The sequence below is a fragment of the Globicephala melas genome, chromosome 15 (genome assembly GCF_963455315.2).
Source record: "Globicephala melas chromosome 15, mGloMel1.2, whole genome shotgun sequence".
Classification (NCBI taxonomy): Eukaryota; Metazoa; Chordata; class Mammalia; order Artiodactyla; family Delphinidae; genus Globicephala; species Globicephala melas.
This window is the reverse complement of record NC_083328.1, coordinates 81,457,094-81,483,536: the sequence shown is the minus strand read 5'-3', so window position 1 is coordinate 81,483,536 and position 26,443 is coordinate 81,457,094. Positions and strand designations below refer to the sequence as shown.

Here is a 26,443-nt window from a genome sequence, read left to right as displayed (position 1 = left end):
CACCAGTGAGAAACCAGAAAAAGGGATTCCCTCTTCCTTGGAGCTGGGAATCCCACATGGCAATGGCCTAGGCTTGACACCATAATAGGATGTAAAAGTTGCTCTGGGACAACCACAGGTGGGCTTTGAGGGTTGAAGAGGAGTGCGCACCCCCACCCCTTGCAAAGACTGGGCAGAAAGGCTCCTGCTTGCCAGTCTTATGCTGGCTGTGAGGAAGCTGCAGGACAAGGAGACAGCATCCTGATGGTGTGGACAGACTGACAGTGGCAAGAAGACACAGACCAAGGGAAGGCTAAGTCATGACACATACATTTTTTTGGAACTCATAGCGGATATCCTGGTTGGTATTTACAACATTAACCACCAAGTGATATGGGAGAGCTTAAAACTGCCAGAGAAAGCCAGAGAAGGAAGTGACCGCGGGGGGTCAGGTAGTTGGAGCTGGGCTCAGAGCCGGATTAGGAAGAGGAGAGGGGGCATCCCAGGAAGGTGGACCACCCTGGGCAAAGGCCCAGCAGAAGGGAAGTGGAGATTCTGCTCACGGGGCAGCAGGGATGCTGTTGGCTGCGAGGATCTTGTAGGCAATCAGGAGGCGATGAGCAATGAAAGTCGGAGAGCCGAGCAAGTAGCCCTCGTGGATGACAGCTGGTGCTTATGGGCCACCTAACATGCTCCGGGCACTTCATACGGATTCAGCCGCCCCATCCACCTGCGTGACTTAAGCTGGGCGCTCCTGGTGCCCCGCCTCTCCAGATGCGGAAACTGAGGCGCAGAAGATGAAATAACGTCCTCAGGTCGCACGTTTGGCCGTAGGTAGAGCTGGGGTTTGGATCTAGGCAGGCCAGCTCCAGGGCCCCTGCTGAGGCCACTCTAGGTGTTTGCTGAATCAGATTCAGTTCCTGGGAGCCCAAGGGTTCAGGGGACCCCGTCCTGCTCTTATAGCTTCTCCAGCCTCTCCTGACGTCTGACCTTGGCCATCACTGCATCTCCTGCCGCTGCCCTGGTTGAGACCCAGAATGGCTGGGCCCTTCGTGGTCCTAAGGGAAGGGGCACCCGTGGCCAGCGCTGAGATCCCTCCTGACGGAGCGGATCTCGCCGACCCCGAAGCCTCCAGCACGGGGTCGGGTTGATGGAGGAGCTATTGAGAAGCGGCTCAATACCGGCCGCATTGTGGGCCGATTCAGAGCTGAGCTCTTTGTCTGAGAGGCCTGGAAAGGGAGCCGCATTCACTTTCCCTCTCCTGGCGCTGCCCTCCAAGCCCCTCCGAGCTCATGTTGGGAAACACCAGGCCCTTGAAAGTTGGTAATTGATAGAAACATCTGCTGGTTTCCAAGGAGCACACGGTGACTCCTGAGTGGTGAGGGCAAGCGAGAGTCGCGTTGTCACCGCATGCTGAAACTCACACACACACACACACAGGCACACACGCGCCTGAGTCTCTTTGGTATGTTAATTAAGATTGATTAAATTAAAGTTGTCAATGCTTGTTATAAAGATACAAGCAATATAGGCATACAAAAAGCAAAAAGGATAGACTCCCTCTTGCAGAAGTGGCATCACGAACAATTTGATTTTTATCCTCATTTTTGCTATAAAAATGGGTCCATATTATATATACTGTTCCAGTTTCATTATTTCTGCTCAGCAGGAATTGCAAACAGCCAGCCACCATCCGATCTATAGATCAGCCGTTCTCAGCCAGGGGTGATTCTGCCCCACAGGGGACCTTGGGCGATGTCTGCAGACGTTTTTGGTTGTCACAACTTGGCAGTGATGGTGCTCCTGGTATCTAGTGCGTAGAGGCCAGGGGTGTGGCTAGATATCCTACAATGCACAGAGCACACCGCAGAGAGGTATCCAGCTCAAAACAGCAGTAGTATCAAGGTTGGGAAACCCCACTATAGACTTATGTACCTTTCTAGTGGCCCCATTGTATTCGATAGTGAGATAGATAGATAGATAGATAGATTTATACACACACCAGGGTTTGCCTAGTGGGATTTGGACGGTCTCTGGTTGTTCACGTTTACCAGAAACCCTGCAGAGGTGTGCTTATACGTATATGCTCTCAGCTGCTTCTGCGAATTTTTCTGTTGGATACAATCCCGGAAGTTAAAATTGCTGGGTGGAAAGGTAGTATGCATTTCAGGTTTCGGTACGTACTGCCATGGTGCCCTCCGAAGTGATTCTGACCGTTGACATTGCCACCACAGACAGCTCACTCACCCATGCCTCCTCTCCTCAATTAACAAAACGCATTTCATTTATTTCCAATCGCTTTCCACTGCACCTCCTTGTCCATTGACAGAAAGGGCTCTCTCACCGCAAATTCACTCCATCCTGCCAATAACTCTCCAACGGTGATTGCTGTTTTGCTGACAGTGGGTGTTTAAAGACGTTCGACGTCAGTGACAATAGAAAAAAGCAAGTCCCATTAGTTCTTTCCATGCGGATAATAGCAAGAAAGGTAAAAGGCACTGCTTTGTCTTTTCTTATTGAAGGAGCATTTAATCGTGAGGTTCTGAAATGATTATAAAGACCTTCTGCTCTCCCTGGAGTTGATTTCCCCACCCCGTTCCCACACGCACTTTGAGACCCGGGGCTCACCCATTGCCCAGCTGCAGCTCCTTCCCAGGCCACCACCCAAAAGGCGACCTCGGGATGTGTGGGGTGAGGCCCCGCACACTTCTGCCACTCGGGTACAAGAAGGCAGTTCGCCTGTAACCGGGACAAGGTATCTTACTAGTTAAAAGGAGACGCACACATAAGCAGGATATGTGGGGCTAATGATTTACCATCAACACCCTTTAAACCTGGCCCTGTATTTATTGTCTAATTAATGAACCTTGACTGTAGGGTCCCCTGGGCTTCCGGATGCTTCCACCGCCACTGGGACAGACTAGAGTGGACCTTCTGTTAGGCTGCAGCTGTGGGGGGCTGTAGAGCTGCTTCCGGTGCTGCCATCCCGTGATGCTCTAGACTAGATGAGTGTAAGAGCTGGGAGACCGATGCCCACATGCTTGGGAGCTCAGGGGGGCGTGGGGGGCAAGCCCAGCAGGGAAGTACGTGCGTGTGTGCGTGCGTGTGCGTGCGTGTGCATGTGTGTGTGTTCATGCATGCACGTGTGCGCGGGTGCAATCCGGGGGGAGAGGGAAGTGGGGGAAGGGGTCAGCTGGGCGAGGAAAGGCTGGAAGTGGTCGGGCAGAGGGTGTGGCTCAGGTGTGAGCGTGGACCATCCCCTGTCGTCCCATTCGCTCTACAGCACCACACACTGCATCCCTGGGGAGGCCGTCAGTCCAGCCAGTGTTGGGGAGAGACAGGGAGCCACAGTCTCACGGGGCAAGCTGTGCATTCATCCACACGTGTCTCCCCTCTCCAGGCGAGGGGAGGCCAGGCCCGGGGACTAGATGACCACCTGGCACCTGGGTATCACCTTGGGCTCCTCAGCCGGGACCACTTGGAGGGGCCATCAGGCCCTTCCGTGCCCCACCAAGGGCAATGTCAGTGCCGCACCTAATCTCCCAGGAACAGTCAGAGGCTACCCGATGCCTGGGCTCCACTGCCCTCAATCCCAGGCTGAGAGACTTGACCCAGACCTGCTGCCAGACCCAGGATGACGGCACCTCTGCCCGGAGACACCTGGGAAGCCCCATTACGGGGAGAGGCTGCCTGTTTGGATGCTGACAGGTGCTTCTTACATCTTTGTTTTTCTCTTTTATTATGAATGTAGTTACACACGCTCAACAGTGCTGAGTGTGCAGGAGCGTGTGTTACAAGGAAGGGGCCGTCCCCTCTTGGGCACCCATCAGGGTAACCACACCTGTCCCCTGGTCTGCGTAGACGCATGTAGTCACGGGCATATGTATTTATCGCAAGATTCGCTTTTGTTTTAAAATACACACGTTTGTGCTTTTCTAAACAAAGATGGGCTCGTCCTACCTGGTGGCTTCTCCTCTTTCTCACGGGGCATCTTTCCGTGTCAGCGCCCACAGACCTGCCGGCCGTGCCTTCCTGGTCGCGTCGACCCCTTGGAGGGACGTTTACATGATTCCCAGTCATTCTCCCTTTTCGCGCACACCCGCCGTGGGCCTTCCTGACCCTCCTCTGTTTACCTGAGAGCCCTGCGGTCCTTTATTCCACACATGTATTGTGCGTCTGCTCTGGGAAAGGTGCTGGGGACACAGAATGCTCACAGGGTCGCTGGATACTGGCATTCGAGGAGGGAGAGGCAGGAAACAAGCCGTTAGACAGGCCGCATGTGGCCTCTGATTACAGCTGCAGAGGAGAGTGAAGCCCGCACGGGACACGGGGTCCTGGGGACTGGGGCAGGCACTGGTTCAGACAGGATGCTCAGGGATGCTTCCTGAGGAAGTGACGTTGGAACAGAGACCAGAAGGTAAGGAGGGAGCGCGCACGTGGATGTGGGGAAGGATCATTCCAGGCAGAGGGAGAGGCACGTGCAAAGGCCCTCAGGTGGGCTGTGTTGGGACCTTTTACAGAACACAGAACAGAACTCTTATTAGAGCAGAGAGAGCGAAAGGGAGAGGGTCCCGGGAGAAATGCACGTGGAGATAAATACCCAGGAAGTGATTTGCCTGGTCAAAGGTTGTCTCTTGGAAGTTCTGAGAGATTGTTATTTTGCTCTGCAGAGATGCCCCCAGCTTGCACCGTCCATCAGCTACCGCACTGGCAGAGGGGCCCACTTGGATGGGCCTTCTCCAGCTACTGTGGATTCCACAGCTCAGGTCTGCTAGGGGATAGGTGTGGCCCAGGGCCTGGAGTTCTTGGTTCCCGTAATGAGGCTTCCCAGGTGGTCTCCCTGCAGAGGTGCTGTCATCCTGAGTCCGTGGCTCCAGTTAACTCACTTCACACAGCCATGTGAAGTGGGGACTGGGTGATCCCTCTTCCCCGCCCCCAGATGAGGACACTAGTGATATACCGAAGGTCACAGTTTAAGTGGTAAAGTTGGAATGCGAACCCAGGAATCTTGGGGGCAGACCTCGTGTTCTGAGTCTGTACCCTAAATTCTTCCACGAGCAGCAATGCGGGGAGCCCCAGGCCCCTGTGCAAGGCCGGATCCCCCCGCCCCAGCCAGCCTAGAACTTGTTTGCCCCTAACCCGCAACACCAGACAACAGTGGATAGTATCTCACGGTTATGTGTTCCGGTATGAGGTGCCCGGAGCCCAGCCGTGTGCTTGGCACAGAGTAGGTGCTTGGGTAAGCGATGTGGTCTGTCTTTAAAAAAGAGAAAACTGGCCTAGATTTGCTGCCCACCTCCCAAACCTTAAGAGAAAGACCCATTTTTTACTTACAAATGGTCTTACCCTAAGAAAGAAAGGTGCGTCAGGGGTGCTTGAAATAGCACCAGGAGCGATCAGAAAGTTATTCCTTTGACGTCTGGTTCAATTTTATTTGAAATTCCAGGGGGGGAAGGAGCTGGGCTCTTATTCAAATGCAATGGTGGAGGAGGGGCAGCAAATGAAGTGGCAGGAACCCCAGGCAGGCTAGGGCTCCACTGAATGACAATGAGGCCCGCCCCGGCCCGGCCCCGTCACATCCAGGCAGGCCTAACGAGATTAGATTTTCATAAATTTCAGACAGTGCCAATTCCTAATTCCTCGGCGTACGGCCGGGAGGCCAGACAGGGCTGCCTGCACGGGCTGCTTGTTAACCAGGAAGCACGCTGGCTGCCCCGCCGCCCGGAGCAGACGCGATGGGGGCAGGCGGCGGGGGAGGGGGGAGAGCCGTCTGGTCTGGAGACCTCCCGTGGGCTGGCAGGAGTTGGGTGGACTCCGGCCCAGCTCTCCAGCCAAGGAAGGAGAAAAAAGCCCCAGCGCCGGGCTGCCGCTCCGATTATTAACTGAGAGCCCAGTGACAGTCGTGCCCACGTCGCATGGTGAATTCTACACCAGCCCCATTTACAGCTGGGAAGTGGCCGGACAGGGGTTTGAACCAAGGTTCCTGCGTTTGGTTCACGTTGTGGCTCCATCACCAAGAACAGGGGACCATAAGCTTGGACGCAAAAGAACTGCATCTTTACCTTAACCAGCCCGAACAGGAACATGGACACCAAACCGCAGGGCGTCAACAGCACCTGCGATGTGGTCGCCGGTGGAAACCACAGGCTGCCTGTCGCGTCGAAACCGGCCGGGTTATATTTACTGTGATAGTATCCCCGGGCCACACGTGTGATCCTGTGTATTCTTCCTATGTCGCAAGTCTGGTTGAGAGTTTGAGAACTATTTTGATACGGTTGGCTTCCTTTCAAAGCCTGACTTGAATTTTTATTCAGTTTAATTTTATTTTAAAAATCTCATTCTGAGAGCGCGTCCTGGCTCCCCCAGGTGCCGGAGGAGGAAGCCTCGGAGTCAGGACTGTTCTCTTCTGACTCTTGGTCTGACCGACGTTGCTGCCCCTGGGGGTTTGTGGGAATGAAGAGGGAAGGTCCTGTTCTGGGCGGGTGTCTGGCACTCAGGTAGCAGCAGAGGAGAACGCAGCTGTGAGTATCTTTCTTCAGTTTCGCGGGAGGTGCCCAGAGCTGCCCTGAGTGCCTGGCACGAAGTCCTTCTAACCATCCTGTGACTTTCCTCCATGCTGGTGGGGAGGTGGTTACTGCTGGCCAAGATACTGGGTTCGAGGACACATGACAGGCGATGCTCCAGCGGTCCTGAACCAGCCTGGCGACCAAGCCCACTCCACACAAGCGCCTGGCTTGAACCCACACTGTTCCCGACACTCTGGGGCCACGGCACCCAGGACCGCTGGGTGTGGGGCATCAGCCTAACCTGGCCCTGAAAGTATGGGCTTGGGGGGGTCTGGGCTCTCTTGGGCTGTGTGGCCTTTGGCCAGTCACCTCCCCTCTCCCAGCCTCAGTTTCCCCATCTGTAAAGTTGGCGGCGGGGGTCATGTTAGTATCTACTTCACGGAATGCTGGTGACGGTTCAGTAAGACGATGCCTGTACGGATTTGGGCTGTGCCTGGCCTTGAGGGACCTCTCCGCGACGCTGCCTCTCTCAGTAGTGTCAGAGGGGCTGGGAGAGGATCAGAGATGCCCGTGCACGCGTCTCGACGTGACTGCGTCTGTCTCTGGAGGAGGAGACAAAAGGAGGGTCAGGCCGCTCCAATGAGGCGGACGAACCTGTTAATTTGAAATTATTCACAAGGAAAGAAGACACTCAAATTAGAATGACCTTACTTTGCATGTGGAAGATGGGCTTGGCCACCCCCAAGAGCCTGCCACATCCATCACCCATCCCAAGGGGGAGATTATGAAGAAAAGTGGCAGGACCTCTCCCCCACCCCCCACCCCTCAACAGCGAGCGGACTTGACGCCCAGAACAGGATGAGGGAAATGTGATGTTTCCTCCCCAAAGGCTCCTGTCCTTGGAGCAGAGACCAGTGCCCAGAAGTCCAGCCGCCACCCTGGGTGACCTTTCTGGACTGACCCTGGGGCAGAGGCCCGTGAGGCATGCTCAGCGTTTCCAGGGCATCGGCCTGGGTGAGGGGCGCCTGTTGTCCCCAAAGGCATGTTGGGAATTGTGACAGGATCACGTGCTGTTTTCTGCCCCGTCCTGAGCTCTTGACATCTATTATTTCATCCCCCGGGGACCTCACAGGGGTGCCTGTGCCCAGGGTCACACAGCTGGTAGCTGGTACATGCAGGGAGACAGGACTGGGCATCCTCCGAGGTATTCCCGGCGTGGGAAGGGGAAACGAACGGACACTTTGGGAACGCTGGGAGAATTTAGCAGTTTCCCCTTCTCGCTCCCTGAGGGAGGCTCTGGGTTCGGGACCGGCCCTGCCCTTTGATCTAGAGCAATTTCTCCCTATGCCTCGGTTTGCCCATCTGTAAAATGGCAGTGGTGATGGCTGGCGCCTCACAGACTCGGGGGAGGCGGGCTCAAAGCAGGGCCGTGCGTGTGTTGTACATGTTATCATCCTGACCGTAGTCCCAGTGAGTAGTCGCCACGACAACGGGGAGCTTGGGCTGTGGACCAGCCTGCCATCTCCTCTTGCTCTAGTCTCCCTTTGTCTGTGACCAGGCTTTGCTGTGAGTCCCATGGCCACAGGAGACTTGAGCTGAGTGGGGGGCAGTGGTTGGACCCACGCCTTCCACCACTGTGCTGGGCATTCGGCCGCATGTCCAGCAGGATCGGTGTGGCTCCACATCTTGGGGGCTCCTCTCTTGGCTGGAACTCCCGAAGCTGCCCATCCTGCAGGCTTTGGCCTGCTGGGTGCTTTCAAAACTCTAGAATGTGTTGCCGGCGTTAAGGCCCAGGCAGTTCTGGGGAGATGGGGAGGTGTGGCTGCACTGGGCCAGCCTGCCTGGGGGCTGTCCTGTTTGGCCTGCTGGGCTTTCAATTAGCAGTGCCTGTCTAGAGTGCCCTGTGGACCTGGTGAGGAGGACCTCCTGCTCGATTAGTGATGCCTGCTGTGGGAGCAGGATTGAGGAGTTGGGTACGAATGCTGAAACCCAGGCTGCCCACAGGGGCCAGGCAGATGCGATCAAGCAGAATGGGGGCTGAGGTGGAGCTTGGGGCCCAGCACAGCCTGTGTAGTGAGGGTGGCTGCCCTGCAGCTCCGTTCCTTTGAGTGGGGGCAGGGGACTGTGCATGCAAGCACCCTCAGGTCCCCAGTTTGCCACCGTTCCCAGCAGGTCCTTTCCGATACACTTCCCGGAAAGGTGGGTTCCTGTCGCCCAAGGCAGTGTCTCCCGGAAGGAGCACCCTGAAAGTGAAAGTTCACTGTGGTGCTGTCGGCGGGACCAGAGCCCCCTCACCCTGTGGCCAAGGTCAAAACACCCAGCCCAGGGTGTTCTCTGCCTCATGGGTTGGGGTGAATCACCTGCCGGCCGGGGGGCCTCTCCTGCACCCCTCAGTGCCCGCCCTCCCCCCCCCCCCAGTCCGTGTCTCTGCACGGCCCGGAATACCCAGCTCGGTCCTGCTCGACCCTCTCTATTCAGGCTTACGGGTTCGGGCCGCCCTTGTTTTGCCGTGGCTGGAGTGCTGCAGGGCCCCCCACTAACTGTGGTCACCCTGAGGAGTGCTCTCCGTGCTGGGCACGTCGCCCTCGCACCACCTCCTCCTCCACACAGGGAACCTGGGATGGATTCAGCGAGTCAGGGTCCTGGAGCCAGCCTGGGGGTCCCCTTGGGGACCTGCCCAAGGGTCTCGGGAGCCCGCAGGAGTCTCCCTCCTCCTCTGGCCAAGACCCCAGGCCTTTGGCTTCCAGAATGGAGCCTAGAAATGATTCGTGGTTTCTCTTCTTCTGAGCGTTTTGCCCTCTCTTCTCCCACATGGATGTGCACAGGGCTGTGGCCCAGGGACCAGGGTGGTCACATTGGCGCTTTCGGCGCCCTGGGCTCCTTCCTAGGGGTGACGCTTCACGCTGGACCCCGGCCCCCAGAAATCAGGTCCTCCTGCCCTTTTGGGGTCGGGAGAGCTGTGAGGTTTGTTCACACCCGCTTGGCCTGCTGGGGCCTCGTCCACTGCTCTCTTTCAGGCCCTACCGGCCTTGTTGCCTCGGCCGCTGGACAACACCAGGAGGAGGGCAGAGGCCTGGCCAGGGCCCTGCAGGCCGCCGGGGCCAGGGACAGAGACGGAAGCAGCGCACACCTCCTTTTCTGCAGGCCCGGGTGGGCGGGGCGCCTGGAGAGGGCGGGGGGAGGGGCAGAGAGGTGCCCACCCCCAGGTCCCCGGCGGGGTGAAGAGTGCATGGCCTGGGGGGAGCGGGTGCAGGCCTCTCTGGGGTGGGCCGTGGGTGTTGCACAAAGCCAGCCTCTGTGTCTCCTGAATGGGCAGCTTCATCCCAGGCCCTAGCGGACGGGCCCTGGACCAGCCCGTCTGGGGAGGCGAGAGGTGTGGCCGCAGTGATCGGGGCTGAGGCCAGAGACCTGGCCTTTGCCCAACCCAGGCCCTGCCGTCCTCCTGGCGGGAAAGTGAAGAAGCCCCTCAGAGGGTTTGAGGCTTGTCCGATTCCCCGCTAGGCGGGGCACGGCCTTCTGGGGCTCGGGAAGGTCTCACCAAAGTCCCTGGCTACTTCACCCTCCTTCCTGGGCCCCCCAAGGCGAGGGAGGGCTGCAGCTCCACACAGGCCGGAGCCAGGGCCCGGGCTCCAGACCGAATTCCCGGGTGCAGAGGCGGCCGTCCAGCGGGTGGTCGAGCGGGGGCGGGGGGGGGGCCACCAGCGCTGGGCCCTGGGGCTACACGAGTCTGTCACTAGGCCTGAACCGGGGTCTCCTCACCTGCAAGATGGGATGATGAAAAGTACCCGTGTGTACGCTCAGCCCTGAACGGAGCTCCTCAGCCCCGGCACACTCTGTCCGGGGTGCCCTGTGCCCTGTAGGATATTAAGGTTCCAGAAGCGCCCCCAGTTGTGACAAGCCACTAGTATCCCCAGACATTGCCACGTGTCCCCTGGGGGTTAGACTAACCCGACTCACTGACGGCCTCAGGCAGACATTGGCACAGCTGGGCAAAGGCTTGGCGTGGTAGAGGAAGGTGGGCGTCCTGCAGAGCCCTGGGTGGGGGAGAAGGGGTGGCCGGGGCTTCGGAGAGGACGTGCGGGCAGGCTGTGCGTGGAGGAGCCTCCGCGGCTGTACCAGCAGGGACGCCCACCGGGATGCCCTGATCTCCCACGGGACACCGAGGCTGGCGGCAGGAGGGCGGGCCCTCGCCGGGTTTGGCGGGGCCCCACTTGAGTGACCCGCGAGCGACACAGTCCCCACCTGCGGCCCGCCCCCCGCACCCCAGCTTCCTTGCGTCTCTCTGGGGGGAAGAAGAGCTGAGTCAGTGGCCCTGAGCTTGAACCTGTGGCCCTGGGGAGCCCTCCACCAATTGCTTGTTAGCGGGGGAGGGGGGCCTTCCTGCCTGCCCTCTGGGATCGTCCGTGGGCGGCCTCAGGCTGGCGGAGGCCGGCTGCGCCCCCTCTGCCGCCCTGTCCCTCCCCAGGTCCCCGGCATCTCGCCCGCCGCTGCTGGGGACTCTGCTGGCACCGGGCACGGCCAGCTGCCGCGCCGCCCGACACGGACCCGCTCGAGTCAGCAGAAACCGCCCGACTCCGGCAGGATCAAAATAACCTCCTTCCTTTTCCAGCACTTGAGGGTTTTTCCGCCTTCTGGGGGAAAAACAAAACAAACCCGAAAAAAAGAAATGAGAGCTGCAGTGTTTGCAGCCGCCCGGAATGGGGTTTCTCTGAGGCCTCTTCCCGGCGGTGGCCCGCACACGCTCTGTCCCGTGGAGGGTGGTATGTCTTCGTGCGTCTCGCGTGTGTGATAGATGTGTCTGTACGTGGCTGTGTTATCTGTGTTCGTTTGTGTTGGCGTGTGTGTGGGTGTGTAGGGGTGCTGACGCTTTTGCATATTAGGTGTGCATGTGTGTTGGGGTGTGTGGGTGCTCAGACGCCCCGAGCCTCTGCCCGCACCAGCGTCCCTGAGGTCTCACGTGTCCCCTTGGTCTTGCAGCGGAGCTGGAGTTCGTTGAGATCACCGTCATCGTGGTGGTGGTGATGGTGATGGTGGTGGTGATCACGTGTCTGCTGAGCCATTACAAACTGTCCGCGCGCTCCTTCATTGGTCGGCACAGCCAGGGCAGGAGGAGGGAAGACGCCCTGTCCTCGGTGAGTGCCTGCCCTCCCTGAGCTTCCGGGGGCCCGTGGACGCCCCTCATCAAGTGCCTGTGGGGTCAGGGTCGGGTGCTCACAGGAGCTGACGGTAGGGAGACAGTCTGGGGGGGCTGGGGGGGGCTTCTGGGTATAGGCAGTGACCCAGATGGAAGGGAGCCCGTGGACCAGTCCATGCAGTGGGGCTTTGGTCCCCAGATCCATCCGTCCATCCATCCGTCGGACAGACATTTACTGAGCACCCTCTGTGTGTCTAGAGCCTTCCCAGGCATTGGGGGGAGACAGCTTCGAGCAGGTCGCGGGGGGGTGCTGCCTGATGGGCCGGATGTAGACAGACAGGAGCGCCGGCTGCTCCGAAGGAAGCTGAAAGGAGTCACCGGGAATCCCAGAGGCTGGTTTACCCAGGACAGTCGAGGTGAGCCCCTGAAGCCGAGCTCTGGAGGGAGAAACAAGGGTGGGGTGCAGAGTGGGTGAGTGCAGGAAGGGTGAGAAGGACAAACGCGGCACGGTCCTTGCTGTCCCTACAGAACTGCAGTTTGATATGTTACTAGAACTGTGTGCCCTGTTGGGCATTCTGGAAACCCAGGAATATCCCCACAAAACTCCACAAACTGGGGCAGGTGGAGCAGCTCCCAGCGGTTTGGGAACTCGCCCTCGTCCAGACCTGAGCACCCACGTTCCCCTCATTCACCTGCACCTTCGGTGCCACCCCTGCCTGCCGCTCCGTGTTCCTCAGCAGATGGACCAGGGGGCGGTGTAGAGTCCATCACTAAACAGTTTCCATCTCCACGCCTGTCAGGTGTAATTTAACAACCTGGACAGAAGTAGCTGTCTGAGGGACGGGCTGCAGATGACACGGAGAGGGGGGCCCGTGGGCGGCCCCGGGGCTGTGCAGGGAGCACATCTCGGAGCCCGTGTTCACCGGGCGCTGGGGGGAAGCGGCAGCGGGCATGGCCTCCCGGCTCTGGGGGACGCCTGGGGCCGGCGCTGGTGCCCAGAGTCTGTGGGACTGAGCTGAGTCAGGCTGGCAGGCCTGTCCCTGGCAAATTTGGGCATCTCCGCTTGCGTCAGGCCTCAGTATGTCACCAGGTTGCCAGGGCAAGGCGCATCCGCTCTGGTCCCTCTGACGGGAGCACTGGGCGCCCCAAACCCGAGGCCGGTGTGTCCGGAGGACGCTCGGCAGCTCCCTGCAGGGCTTACCTGCGTGTTTATTTGCTGTCGCTGTTGCCTGAGTGACAGTGCCACCAGCTGCACTGCCACGTCCGCGCTCAGTAATCCCTCCCACATTTTACAGAGGAGAAACGGGGGCTCAGAGAGGTGGGAACATTTGCCTAGGGCCACACAGCTTCTAAGCGACAGCTTGAAGAGCCCATGACCCGTTTTGTCCCATCTCGGATGCTGGGGCAAGCTTTGGACAAATGAGAAGACGTCAGCCTGGTAGCCGTGCTCCAGGGTGGGGCATCCTACCCCCTCTGAGCCTCAGTGTGTGCGTCTGTAAAATGGGTGGAGCGAGCCTTTCTCCTTCCTACCCTGCATGGTCACAGGGAGGGTGAAGTTAGCTGAGGGAGCTGGGGAGATGGCAGAGGTTCCAGCGTGAGGGACCCGTGCCACCATAGCGGGGACAGCCCTGTAGGCAGCACTGGGACTTTGTGCCCAGGTGGAGGTCAAGATTCGGGTTCTGGTTCCTGAACATCTGAGGTTAAAAGAAAGTCTCCCCTGCCCCCCTGCCCCCGGCCGACTTCTACCAGCCACCTGCACAGGCCCCCGGGGATGCCCAGCTGGGTAAACATGGAGGCTTGTTAGACCTGAAGTACGTGTGGCGGCTCCCCTGGGGCCCCTGCCAGACAGGGCGTGTCTGAGGAGTCTCGAGGGCCCATGACCTCCCAGAGAGACCCAAACGCAGCCGCCGTCTGCTTGGCGCTGGGCCCACCCCTGGCATGGCTGTCCTGCCGTGGCCCCTTTTCAGGGTGAACTTCTGGGAGTTCATTTCCTCATCTGTCAGAGGGTGGGGCTCAGGTGCAGGTAAAGCCCTGTGGCCCTGGGACCTCACTTCCCCACCTGATGCTGCTGCCAGAGAAGCTGGAAAATACTGCAGGGGTACAGACTGTGGCTCGGCGTCTGCAGCTGAAGGCAGGGCGGGAGTCAGCCAGGTCCAGATAGACCGGGGCCGGGTGCCCACTCTGTGAGTCAGGTTTCTGGGCTCATCCCCACGGTCTCTTCTGTGGCTGCAGTGGCCCTGCAGCAGCCTTCTTGGTGGTGTGACGGACTGTCTGGCCCTTGATGGAGCCAGTTTGCGGACCCCTGGTCTAGATGGGGAAGCCATGGGCAGCTGGACGAACTCTCCAAGGAAGCTTTTAGAAAGAGAAGGAGGTGTCGGGAAGTGGAGCGGGGGTGAGAGAAGGAGCTGCCAGGAGCAGCCCTGTGGGCACTGGCACCTGGAAAGGCGTCAGGGCCATTCACTGAATAAGAGAACAAGGTGAGTTAAGACACAGCCTGTGGGCAGGTGTAGTGCAGCCAGCTGGCCTCCGGGTTCCTCACAGCAGGGCCAGGCTGATACAGGAGCTGAGATGCTGTGGGAGGCGCATCCGGCAGGTGGGAGGTTCCTGGAGGCCTCCCTGGAGGAGGAGGTGACCTCCAGGTGCACAAGTTGGGGGTAGTCAGGTGACAAGGATGGAAGTGATTCTGGGGTCTGCGGTGGGGCCTCCCAAGCAGTGACTGGTATTTTCCTAAGCACTGTGGGTGGAGACTCCCCGGGCTAGGGCTCGACGGAGGGGTGGGGGGTGGGCAGTGGTGGGAAGACGTTGTGGGGACCTCGAACAGAGGGCCTCCTAGGGGGGTTTTAGGCAGGGGCCCGTCTGGGTCACATTTATCCAAGTTGACCTTGGCTGCTTGCACCCCTCCCCAGGACTCCCGACTTGAATGGGGAGCAGGTGGATGTCCCCCCATCTGCTTCCTGGTGCTCACATGGACTGTGCCAGGGGCCCGACTGGGGGCCACAGAGCCTGCCGGGGTCGGCTTGAGCCCGAATGCTTCTGGAGGCGGTGGGCGAGGTTTGGATCCCAGCACTGCCCGCTACCAGCGGGAGCAGCTCGGCTCAGCCACCTGACCTCCGCCTTGCCGGCTTTGTCGGGATGTCGGGAGAGTTGAGTTAGTGCTTTAAAGAGCGTAGCACAGTGCCTGGCGCCAAGGCGTTCCTAATGTCAGTAACAGAATGGCCCTTGATGACCATATTAACAGTAATCGTGTATGTCTGCCCTCCGTATCCCCACGCCTGGAATAAACTAGACCCCAGTGAGTCTTTGTGGGGTGCTTTCCTGATGAGAGACACAGAGCTCCCCTAGTGGCCATATAGGAAATTGCAGCCCTCCTGGCAATTCCTCCCCAGACTGCCAGTGAGAATCGTCGTACAAGGGAACCCTCAAGAAAACATGTCCCCCCAAAAACTTTGGGGTGATAGATATGTTCATTATCTTGATTGTGGTGATGGGCTCCTGGTAGATACCTATGCCACAACAACCAAATTGTATGCTTTGAATATGTGCAGTTGATTATATGTCAGTTACATCTCAATAAAACTGTAAAATTAGAGGAAGGAAGGCATCCCTCCCCATAGGCCCGGGCCTATCCATGCGTATCACCGGAACAGAAGTGGTGCTGCATGATGGCATGATTAACTCTCCTGTATTTCTTCATCTATAAACTGGGCCCCCAACCACGGGGGCAAGACAGACTATAGTAAGTGCTAAGTAAATACGTGGACAAGGTGATTACAGACATGACGGATGCTTTGAAGGAGATAAGCAGATGACGGGATGTTTAATGGGAGAAGGCCCTTCAGATAATGGTGCCAGAGAAAGCCTGCGGTGGGCACTGGAATTGAAAAGCGAGAAGGAGCCAGCTGTGCAGTGGGGCAGCCAGTGCGAAGGCCCCGTGGTGCACAGTTAGCACTTCCATGCACTAAATAGCGGGTCAGCGCGACAGGAGGGAGAGTGGTGGTGGCACCCGGCACTGTCACAGGCTCACTGAGCGTTGCGCGCACCCCAGGGGCTTTTGCATGTTCGCCTCCTTCAGTTCTTCGACAGATACTGCAGTTATGCACGTTTTCAGATGCAGTAACTTGACCGAGGTCGCACAGCAAGTACCTAGGCTTTCTTAGCCGGTTCACCCGTGCATTTGGATGTGTTCTAAGGCCCACGGAAGCTGCTGGAGGGTTTTGAGAAGGAGGGACCCACGAATCAGATGTATGTTTTGGAAAGTGTGAGTTCGGAGGACGCATTTTCGGGGAGCAGCCTTGGGACCTGGGAGATCAGCGATTGTGTCATGTCCGAGAGAAACGTCCAGGCCCGGGCTGGGGTCGCTGCAGTGGGGCTGAAGAGGGGGATGGGTGCAGCATCTCATGCCGAGTGGAGGCTCTCAGAGTCCACGCCAGGCTGCCCCTTGGCTCTCCCACCTCTGCCCGTCCCGCTGACCCTGTCCTCTTCCTCCCCGTACAGGAAGGATGCCTCTGGCCCTCGGAGAGCACGGTGTCAGGCAGTGGAATCCCGGAGGTGAGACCCAGTGCTGCCTCCCCTCCACCACTACCCTCCCCCCGCCCCCCCCAACCCCCCACCCAAGGCTGCTATAGTGGACGCCGAAGGCCCCCTACCCAGTAGCTCCCCTAATCCGGACCGGGGTCACCTCCCCTGCTAGTAGAGCGGCTACAGGAGGCCCACACCTGCCCTTCTCTGAAGAATCCTCCTTGGTTGCTGGCATCGTCCCTACTGGGACATCATACGCTCCCCACCCCCAGGGAGCAGCCCTCAGTATCTGCGACACCGAAGGCCAAAGGCTGCCCTCTTCCAACTGTGTGACGATGTTCACACTCCAGGGCTCGCCAGTCGTCAGGGGGCTGGACCCTGGGCTTGGCTCCTCCCCCCGCCACCCGGCGGCCATCTCTCCCTTTCCCCAGAGAGCAGAGTCACAGGGGCCCTGCCGCTGGGGGGACACTCACTCTGCTCTTACCCTCCAGCCGCAGGTCTACGCCCCGCCCCGGCCCACCGACCGCCTGGCCGTGCCCGCCTTCGCCCAGCGGGACCGCTTCCACCGCTTCCAGCCCACCTACCCATACCTGCAGCACGAGATCGACCTGCCGCCCACCATCTCGCTGTCGGACGGGGAGGAGCCCCCGCCCTACCAGGGCCCATGCACGCTCCAGCTGCGGGACCCCGAGCAGCAGCTGGAGCTGAACCGGGAGTCGGTGCGCGCGCCCCCAAACAGAACCATCTTCGACAGCGACCTGATGGACAGCGCCATGCTGGGCGGCCCCTGCCCTCCCAGCAGTAACTCGGGCATCAGCGCCACGTGCTACGGGGGCGGTGGGCGCATGGAGGGGCCACCCCCCACCTACAGCGAGGTCATCGGCCACTACCCCGGGGCCTCCACCTTCCAGCACCAGCAGAGCAGCGGGCCGGCCTCCTTGCTGGAGGGGACCCGGCTGCACCCCGCACACATCGCCCCCCTGGAGAGCACAGCGGCCTGGAGCAAAGAGAAGGATAAACAGAAGGGACACCCCCTCTAGGAGTCCCGGGGGGCCAGGGCCGGGGCCGCAGTAGGTAAAACAGCAAAACACTCCGCACTTCTTGAAAGAAAAGAGAGAGAAGGACGGGGCGACACACAGGAAACTGCGACGCATGACCATCCTCTCCCCACCTCTCTGTGTGTAAATATTTACATGTTCTGTCTGGTCTGAATGCACAAAGCTAAGAAGACTTGCAAAAAAAACCATGTTTCTCTGTTGAGCTGCGTCTTGAAGGCAAAAGAGGAAACAAAATTCTACGCTAGTCTTTCCTGTTTCTAGTTGAGCTGCGTGCGTGAATGCTTACTTTCTTCTGTTTGTTTATGATGATTTCACTTAACTTTAAAGACATATTTGCACAAAACCTTTGTTTAAAGATCTGCAATATTATATAAATATAAATATATATAAAATAAGAGAGACTGTATGTGCGAGGGCAGGAGTATTTTTGTATTAGAAGAGGCCTATTACAAAAAAAAAAAGTTGTTTTCTGAGCTAGAAGAGAAAAAAAAAAGGCCATTTTTGAGTGCCAACTCAGAAAGTGTGTATTACCTTGTAAAGAAAAAAAACTACAAAGCAGGGGTTTAGAGTTATTTATATAAATGTTGAGCTTTTGCACTATTTTTTAATATAAATATGTCAGTGCTTGTTTGATGGAAACTTCTATCAACGTCTGTCGAGACTTTTAAGGGAGAAATGTTGGAATTTCACGGTGGACGTCAGGCAGAGGGTGGGCTCCACGCTGAGTCTGGAGAGAGGCTCCCAGAGGGGCTGATTTCCTGCAGAGTGGAAGCTTCTGTCTAGTGATAGGTTATTACCTCGTTATACATTCCCTCCCGAAGGAGACGCATTTTTTTCCCCTCTGGGCCAGGACAGCCTTTGGATCGCAAAGAAAATAGGAAAGTTACTCGAGGCCCCAAGTTCCAGGAGGTGGGCTTTGCTCTTCCCAAAATGAAGATACACTGTTACTGAAGGAATCTTAGTATTTTCTCCTCTTTTCCGAACCACGAAGGTCCCTGTAGGAAGGGGCTCGCTAAGGTGCTCTCTGCCCCCTGCCTGCCTCGCCAGGGCCACGCCAGAGGCGGTCAGGTGGCTCGCGCGTGCAGGATGCTCTGGTGATTCAGACTCTACCGGCTGAGGTGGGTGCAGCCCACTGGCGTATAGGAAAGGCCCAAAGGACTAGCCATGTGACCTCATCCCTGTCTTTATGTATTGATTCTCACGTAACAGGCCCATAACCAGAAGACCAGAGATGAAAAGGTGACACGCCCAGGTTTCTCCCAGGACACTGCAAAAGGGTTATAACGAGAAAGACAGTCGAACCAACGCGAACTCGAGCTTTAGGATGTAGAAGCAGAATTCTTTCCCTTCTCCTCTCTTTCGCATTTCATTCCCTTCCCCGTGGAAACCATCGTTTTTGATGTGTTTGTGTATCTGTGTTTTCATAAGCGTCTTCATCAGACACAACTCTTGTTTACCAGGGTTTTACTGAGTAGATGTCGGCGGGACCCCTTGCTGGTGGCGTGCGTGTGTGCAAGTAGAGAAGGCGGGGAGAGAGCGGAGTCGGGGTCCTCCCTCCCACCAAGGGTGGGCTAATACTCCAGGGGGTGACGCCCTTAGCAGGAGAGCAGGCCGCCCTGCCCCCTGCCCCCTGCATCCCACGGAGGTGTCTTTTCATCTTCGGCAGAACGCCAACTAGCCGGTTAACATAAGAGAAAGGTATAAGAGGCAATAAGTTTGATTTTAAACAACTTTTTTATTACTTGAAAAACAAAAACTCGAGAACAGTTTTGAAGTTCTGACCATTTGAACTCTATTTCTATACGTACCTTTTAAGACCACGGTGACCAATAGATGACCGAGGTGTCTGAGTGCCCGCTCACCAGCCTGGCAGAAAGTTCTGGTACCTTGACAATAAAACCTGCCTCTCCGTGAGGTCTTCAGCCTAACCTTTGCCTAACCTTTGCTTCTCTCTCAAAGATTCTTTGAAAAGGTCATTCATGCAGAGACATCCATAGTTTGTCCTGAAAGGTACAGGGACACATTTATAGATAAAGTTTAAAAAAAAAAAAAAATATCGTTCCTTTATGTGAAACGTCTCCCTAGTGCCTTACTGAGAAAGCGGTTGACCCCTTTTGTCCCCCGGCAGCGGCGTTCCTGGACAACGCCCTGCTCACCCGGGCCCGGCCTTCCCGCTCGAGGTGGACAGAGGGCTACTGCTTCTTTAAAAACATCCCCATCGCCTCGTGCCGTGTCCCACCCACCCGCCCTCCACCCTGGATGTGCCTCCCTTGGGTCAGGCCACCCCTCCTGCCCCTCCAGCCTCTTGTCAGTACTCGTTGATCTCCCACCTGGGTCACAAACCTAGTCGTGGACCTTGTTTGTGTGAGTAGCGTAGCAGCAGACGAGAGCCAGGCCCAAGTGTTCCCGAGGTCCTCGAACCAAACCTTGAATCTCGTTGCTGGGTGGTGCGGTCTGCCGTTGCCGTATGAGCAGCGAGGTAGAAGAAGGAAGCAGGTGAGGGGGTTACTGACCTCAGCTGGCTTGAGGGCAGAGCACCCTCCCCACGCCCCCATTACGCCCCAGGATGGCGGTCCAGGCCTCAAGGCCGCCGCCTTGTCCCTGGGCTCCGTGCCTAGCGGATGACAGTTGCAGAAGTTCATGGTGGAGCAGCTCGTCAAGGCCAGGGCACCTCCCAAGAAAACCATGGGGTGTGTTTCTGCAGACCTCTTGGTTTCCCTGCTGGACCCAGAGCCCTGAGGGTACACTCCTTCCACTAGGTGTTAGCTGTCGTGTCCTTACCTTTGAAAAGCCTTTGCGCATCCCTCGGGAGGCCCCCTTTTTTCAGTAGAAAGTTGGTGGGGTTGGGGGTGGCCCTTGGCAGTGGCCGGTTGGAGGGGGACCAGGCTGGGCTCAGAGAAGGTGGCAGAGCTTGGCTTTCTCTAAGCCTCTCATTGTTTCCCCGCTTGTCAATCATCACATTTCCTCCGGAGGAAAACTCTTTCCCCCGCCAAGCCCAGGTCCACACAGACGGACTTAGCAAAGTGCCCTAAGAGCCGTCCACGTCCCCGTGTCTTTGCCAGGAGCTGAGAGCGACGCCTCCCCACGGCTAGCAAACACCGGGGCGGGGCGAGGACCGAACCCTTCCCAGTCCTTTTCTGTCTGCTCTGTGAATTGTACTTTTCAGAGAATTTTCTTTTCTACGTGCAACACCAAGCTTCCAGATCCGTAGAACATGCTGATGACAAAGGAGAGAAAATGTTCCGTTTTGTTTGGTTTTCCGGAAACTGCGCTTCAAATTCTGCTGTACTATAGAGCTCGGAAGGACCTGCTGCGTTCTCATTTGCCTGCCTGGTTCCATGGTGGTTGTGCTGATGGTGACGCTTTCACGTTGCTCCCTTGGCGTTGGAACCGCTCTCTTTCGCAGCCCTGTTTCCCAAGTTCTGTTCAAGTTACACGTATGTAAACTCTCCGTGGCACGCTGGGTGCGGCGCCCGCGTTGCTGCTGCGTAAGACTCTGTATTTGGATGCCAGTCCACAGGCCTGATGAAATCGCTTGTTGTGTATCAATAATCATTAGTGGCAATGATGACATTCTGAAAAGCTGCAATACTTATACAATAAATTTTACAATTCTTTGGAACGAGGCTCTTTCGCTTTCTTGGGCTGCATTGCTTTCCCTCTACCACCCCACCGCCCTCGGCACCAACACTTGGATGCCTTTAGTGGGAAGGAAGCAATCCCTCGGAGCTGCTGTGTGGCCTTGAGCGATTCCATCAACCTCTCTGTTTTAATTCAGGCAGCGTTCAGGGAGCCCAGTGAAAACACTTGCACGGGCAGGGGGTGCGTCGGGTGACATTGGGGTAAAAGAGTTTGCAAAATACTGCCTACTTTTCCCCCCTCTTGGGATATCAGCCACCGTGGCACGACGAAAGCTCTGGTAAGGGCTGCGAGAAAGAAACTGTCTTAAATGGGGCTCTTCCAGAGACGTGGACTTGTGTGAAGGGAGGTATCAAAGTTCTGCTCCCAGGGGAGACAGTGAAGGGAGCTGGGAAAAGGACAGAGGGAGGAGAAGTGCGAGGGGGACTGTTTTAGGCCAAGTCCCAGCCTCAGGCTGATCCGCAGGGAGTCTGGGAAGCTCTGGGATGCAGACTGCACCCGGGAGAGGCAGGCTCTCAGATGCTCCTGGCTCTTCCTGCCTGAGAGTGGGGCAGAGAGGACTCCCCCAGGCCCCAGGGTGGCCCTCTGAAAACATCCCCAGATGCCAGCCCTTAGCAGCGACCCACATGGAAGCAGGGAATGGGATCCCGAGGGTCTGGGTGGGACACTCACAGTGCCCACTACAGAAATTCTTGTTTATTTCTCTAAATTGAACCATTTTTCATGTCTGGTCAAGGATTTTTTTTTTTTCAAGTCAGCCAAAACAGAGCTGATCCCCAGGGATGAACATTGTTTGGCCTCATTCCAGGTCTTGTAATCTTCTGGGCCATAGAGCCCTGTGATTGGGGCAGAACCGGACACACGTCTGCCTTACCTGTTTCCCTCTCTGGTGAAAAGATTACAGAGAATTGGGGAGACACCAAAAGAGCTCATTGCTCTTGGCTGGTGAGAGCAGGGACCGTGGTGCTCTGCCCTGGCCTGGCTCCAGAACCCGAGTGCCTCTTACTGGCGGTCACTCCCCTTGCTGACCCTCAGTCACCTGGTCTGTAGAATGGGTTGACAGCAGTGCCTGTGAGGTGGTGTCTGATTCAATGATGCCAAAGGGTGCCTGGCAGACACAAATATTAGCCACTCTCATTAGTCACAGGCTCCCTGGGACAGTTTCCGTATACCTGAATGTCCCTCGAAGATTCTGGATGAGTTTGCATGTCCCAGGCTGAGCACACAGACAGCATCACCTCCCCAGGTGGTGGGGTCGGTCGGAACAGAGCTTTTCCCCACCGGAGAGGAGAGTTGCGGTTCTAACCAAAGAGCTGACACCCCTGCCCCACTTTGAGTTTAGCTCGAGCAGAAGTCGCCATGTGGGTCCAGGCTAACAACTGACGTCGCTACGGCTAATACTCACTGAGCATCTACTAGGCTCCAAGCACAACGCCAAATTCTGAGTGAAGGTGGCATCTCCTTTCGGGAGGCCTCACTTTGCACTCACTCCCCCCACGTTTTCTGAGCCCTGCTGAGGGATGCTGGCGCATCAGACCCAACCCTGACCTCAAAGAACTCACCTTCTGGTTCTAGAGACAGACTCGCAGCCTGGGACCACAGCCCAGTATGGTGAGGGCAAGGAGAGTGTGCTGTCAGGAGCTGGGAGAGGTCTGTGAAGGCTGGATTTGGAGCTCAAGGATGTGAGGAAGGAAGACGAGGACAGCAGAGACCGAACCAGGCGCTCGCGTGAGCAGAGGCCGCGAGGGCACTCGGCAGGGCACGTGCGCAGCCTGGCAAAACCATGCCCTGGAGGGGAGGCTGAGCCCTGGCTGGGTGGGAGTGGGGGCACGGAGAAGCCCAGCGCGGTTAGAAACACCAGGAAGATAATCATGCGACCAAGAGAAGGGCGTAAGTTTCCTTTAGAGCCGATCTGATAAGCAGGTATTTCACATCCTCTGTACGCCCGTGCCAGGGACACAGGATGACAGGAAAGACCCCGTCCTCCCTCCGCAGCCTCCAGGCTGGTGTGTGCTGCAGGTGATGGGAAGAGCCCCTGACTGGCCTCCCGCAGGTCTGACATTGAGATGGAGTAGCGGGGGGCAGCCTTAGGTAGCTCTTTGTGAGGCCAGGACCTCAGCAGTTACCTAAAAATCAACAGGCCAACTGGTCTCCCCCATCACCCAGAGCCAGTGCCTTCTCTACTCTCCTATGACCCGTGGACCAAATCCCCAGCTGTCTGGTTTTGTAAATAAAGTTTTATTGGCACAGAGCCCCACCAGCTTAGTTACACATCATCTATGGCTGCTTTTGTGCAATAACGATAAAGTTGAGTAGTTGCGACAGAGACCAAATGGTCCACAACGCCTAAAACATTTACTATTTGGCCCATTACAGAAAAGTTTTCTGATCTCTGCTTTAGAACCCCACGTGGCTGCAAGATGGCTGCTGCAGCTCCAGGCATCACAACCAAAGATAGAAAAGAATCCCATTCTTCTTTGTATCTTTTTTAGAAAAAAATAAACCTTAAAAAATAAGCTTAATTTTAGAACACTTTCATGTTTATGGAAAAAGTGAGAAAATAGTGGGCTTTCCATACACCCAGTTTCACCCATTATTAACATCTTATACCAGTGTGATATATTTGTTACAATTAATTAATCAATATTGATATATTATCATTAACTAAAGTCTAAACTTTATTCAGATTTCCTTAGCTTTTCCCTAACATCCTTTTCCTGGTCCAGGACCCCACCTAGGACACCACGTGACATTTAATCATCACATCTCCTGAGGCTTCTCTGGGCTCTGACAGTTCCTCAGACTTTCCTTGTTTTTGATGACCTTGAGAGTTGGGAGTCCTGGTCAGGTATTTATTTTGTAGGCTTATTTTGTAGGATGTCTCTGTATTGGAATTTATCTGAGGTTTTTCTCATAGTTTAGACTGGGGTGATGGGTTTTGGGGAGGAAGAACCCAGAGGAACTCATCACATCATATCAAGGGTCATACATTTCCAAAGATACTTAGGTCAGCACCCTTTCCCCCAACCCCTTTCCCTGAGGCAGTGACACATGTTTGTAAGACAGTCACAGTGTCTTGTCACATTCTGCCTTCCATCCAGGGATCCTCTGACCTCCTAAATGTTTTTTAATTTACATACACCAAGGTTCCAGAGACGTGAACTTGTGTTGTAAAGTTTTGACAAATGCATAGTGTCATGTATCCACCATTACAGTATCATACACAAGAGATTCACTGTCCTGAAAAACTCCCCTGGGCTTCACCTGTTCCACCTCCCCTCCCTTCAAGGTCCTGCAAACATGGATTGTTTTACCAACGTGAGTCCTGTTTTTTTCCAGGAAACAGGCCTGGGAGGTGAGTCCTGCCCCATGGTTCTTGCTGAGAGGCCCACTGAGATCAGCAGGACACTGTCCCTTATAGTCTGTAACAGGCAGGGATGCGGTTGTTTTTTTGTTTTTTGTTTTTTTATTGTGTATATTTTACATTCTTATCAAAGTAAAACAGCGGGTCCAAAGCAACAGCCTCCTGTCCCATCTTTTCCAAACCCACAGCCCAGTCCTTGGAGGCAACAACCGTTCTTATACCTCTTCCTTCTGAGAATGACTACTTCATCTCCGAAACAATAATCTTCTACCTCTAGCTTGCGGTTTCCCAAAGTCAAGACGTTACTTACTGACTTCCTGCTTCGACAGACAAATATTTAGCACATTGACACGCCGCCCTACTTCCCAATAAAGAAATGTTCTTACTTGGGTTCCTTTTATGATTGTCTGTATGACTTCAAGTACTGTTCTCTACACCTCTGTTTTGTGTTCCTTCTATGGGGACACTGTTTCTGGACTCCCCACCCGGCAAGTGGAGGGGACTGTACCCCTGGCCTGGCTGGTCTTCAGCTCACCCCCTCTTCCCAACCTCTTTTCACTTCCTTTTTACCTGTGTTCTCTCCATTTTTACTTCCAACTTATCAAGATGAGTGACATTTCTATTCTGCCCGTAGCATAATTCAGTCCTCTGTGCTTTATCTGTGAGTTGATCCTAAAACTGAAATTCAGTAAATGCTGTTTACATTGTTGTGACTATGTGGATATTGTTCATTGCATGCAAAGTCCCATTCAATATAAAGAACTGAGTTTTGATATTATTTTTTATTACACTGTGCTATGGACTGAATTGTGTCCCCCAAATTCATGTGTTGAATCTCTAACCCCCAATGTGTTGGTATTTGGAGATGGGGCCTTTGAGAGGTAATTAGGTTTAGGTGAGATCATGAGGATGGGGCCCCCATGATGGGATTAGTGCCCTTAGAAGAAGAGATACCAGAGAACTCTCCCAAGCCCCCACCCCATGCTCTCTCTCCCTCTTTCTCTCTCTCTTTCTCTCTCTCAACCATCAGAGGACACAGTTGGAAATCAGCCATGTGTAAGTCAAGAAGAGAGTTCCCACCAGAACCCAACCAGGTTGGTATACTGATCTCAGACTTCCAGCCTCCGGAACTGTGACAAAATTAGTTTCTGTTCTTTAAGCCCCCAGCCCCCCGTCTTCTGTGGTATTTTGTTATGGCAGCCCCAGCAGACAAGATACACAGGTAATCCACATTTATTGTAGAAAATGTAGAAAATTATAGAATACAAATTATATTGTAGAAAATATAGAAAACCAATCAGCTATGTATTGCTAAGAGATAATCCATACTCTCTCTAGGCATTTTTCTGTTATAGGTAATCACATATGTTTAAAAATGGAATCATCCTCTAGCTTTATAAACATCTTTCCTTAATATACTATAAACACTTTTCTTTATCCATAAACACAGTTCTATATGGCATTTTTTTCATAGCTTCAGAGAATTCTATTGTACAGATTTCCTAATTTACTTAACTAGTCCCCTTTGGTTGGACATCTAGGTTGTTTATAATTCCTTCACGTTTATAAACTATCTTGTGATGAACAGCTCAGGCATACGTCTCAGTACACAGGTGATGTTATTTCATCAGGATAAAAGAAAGAAGCTCCTAATATTAATGTTTTTACAGAACACAGTGGTTCAAACTGAGGGTGAAAAAGCAGAGGTCACATGCCAAGCATATGGCAAAAGGATTCTCTCCCTCTCTATCCTCCCTCAAAAATGCTTTCCATTCCTAGATGTCCACCAAGTAGCCTTGAATCAATTCATCCAGTATTTTAGTCTTCTGTCTGATAAAAGTGTATGTTCTTGTTAATTCTTTATATAATAAATGACCCAAAACTACTGAGACTGAATTCAGCAGAAGAGGGAATCACTGACTCTTGCAACTGGTTGGGAGCTGGGCTAGATCACATGCCCTCCAGGTCCAGATGTGCACACCATGATGTTAGGAAGGTGTCTGTCTCCATCAAACTGCCACCTCTACCGATTTCCCTTTTAAGTAGATCCTCCTCTCCCACCACCTTTTCTCCAGGTGCATTTCCTGACAGCTCTAAGTCAAGTGGGAAGAAATTAGCTCTCAATCTTCTATCACGAGTCCCAGAATAGAATCCCATTGGCTGGCTCAGGTCGTGTGCCCATCCCTGAGCCAATCACTACAGCCAAAAGAAGAGAGTGCTCTGGTTGGCCTGGTTTGAGTCTCAT

At 55.3% G+C, this 26,443-nt stretch overlaps 1 protein-coding gene across 2 annotated transcripts in view; it reads left to right on the top strand.

Moving 5' to 3' along the window:
• The window catches only part of PMEPA1 (prostate transmembrane protein, androgen induced 1), a 58,505-nt gene extending 37,688 nt beyond the window's left edge, over positions 1–20,817 (top strand). For both annotated transcript variants that reach the window (XM_060285121.1, XM_030841749.2), the window contains exons 2-4: positions 11,463–11,617; positions 16,114–16,167; positions 16,629–20,817. In XM_060285121.1, the coding sequence (XP_060141104.1) occupies positions 11,507–11,617; positions 16,114–16,167; positions 16,629–17,177 (714 nt within the window). In that variant the 5' untranslated portion in view covers positions 11,463–11,506 and the 3' untranslated portion in view covers positions 17,178–20,817. The remainder of the gene's footprint in view (positions 1–11,462; positions 11,618–16,113; positions 16,168–16,628) is intronic.
• The last annotated feature ends 5,626 nt before the right edge of the window (positions 20,818–26,443 follow it).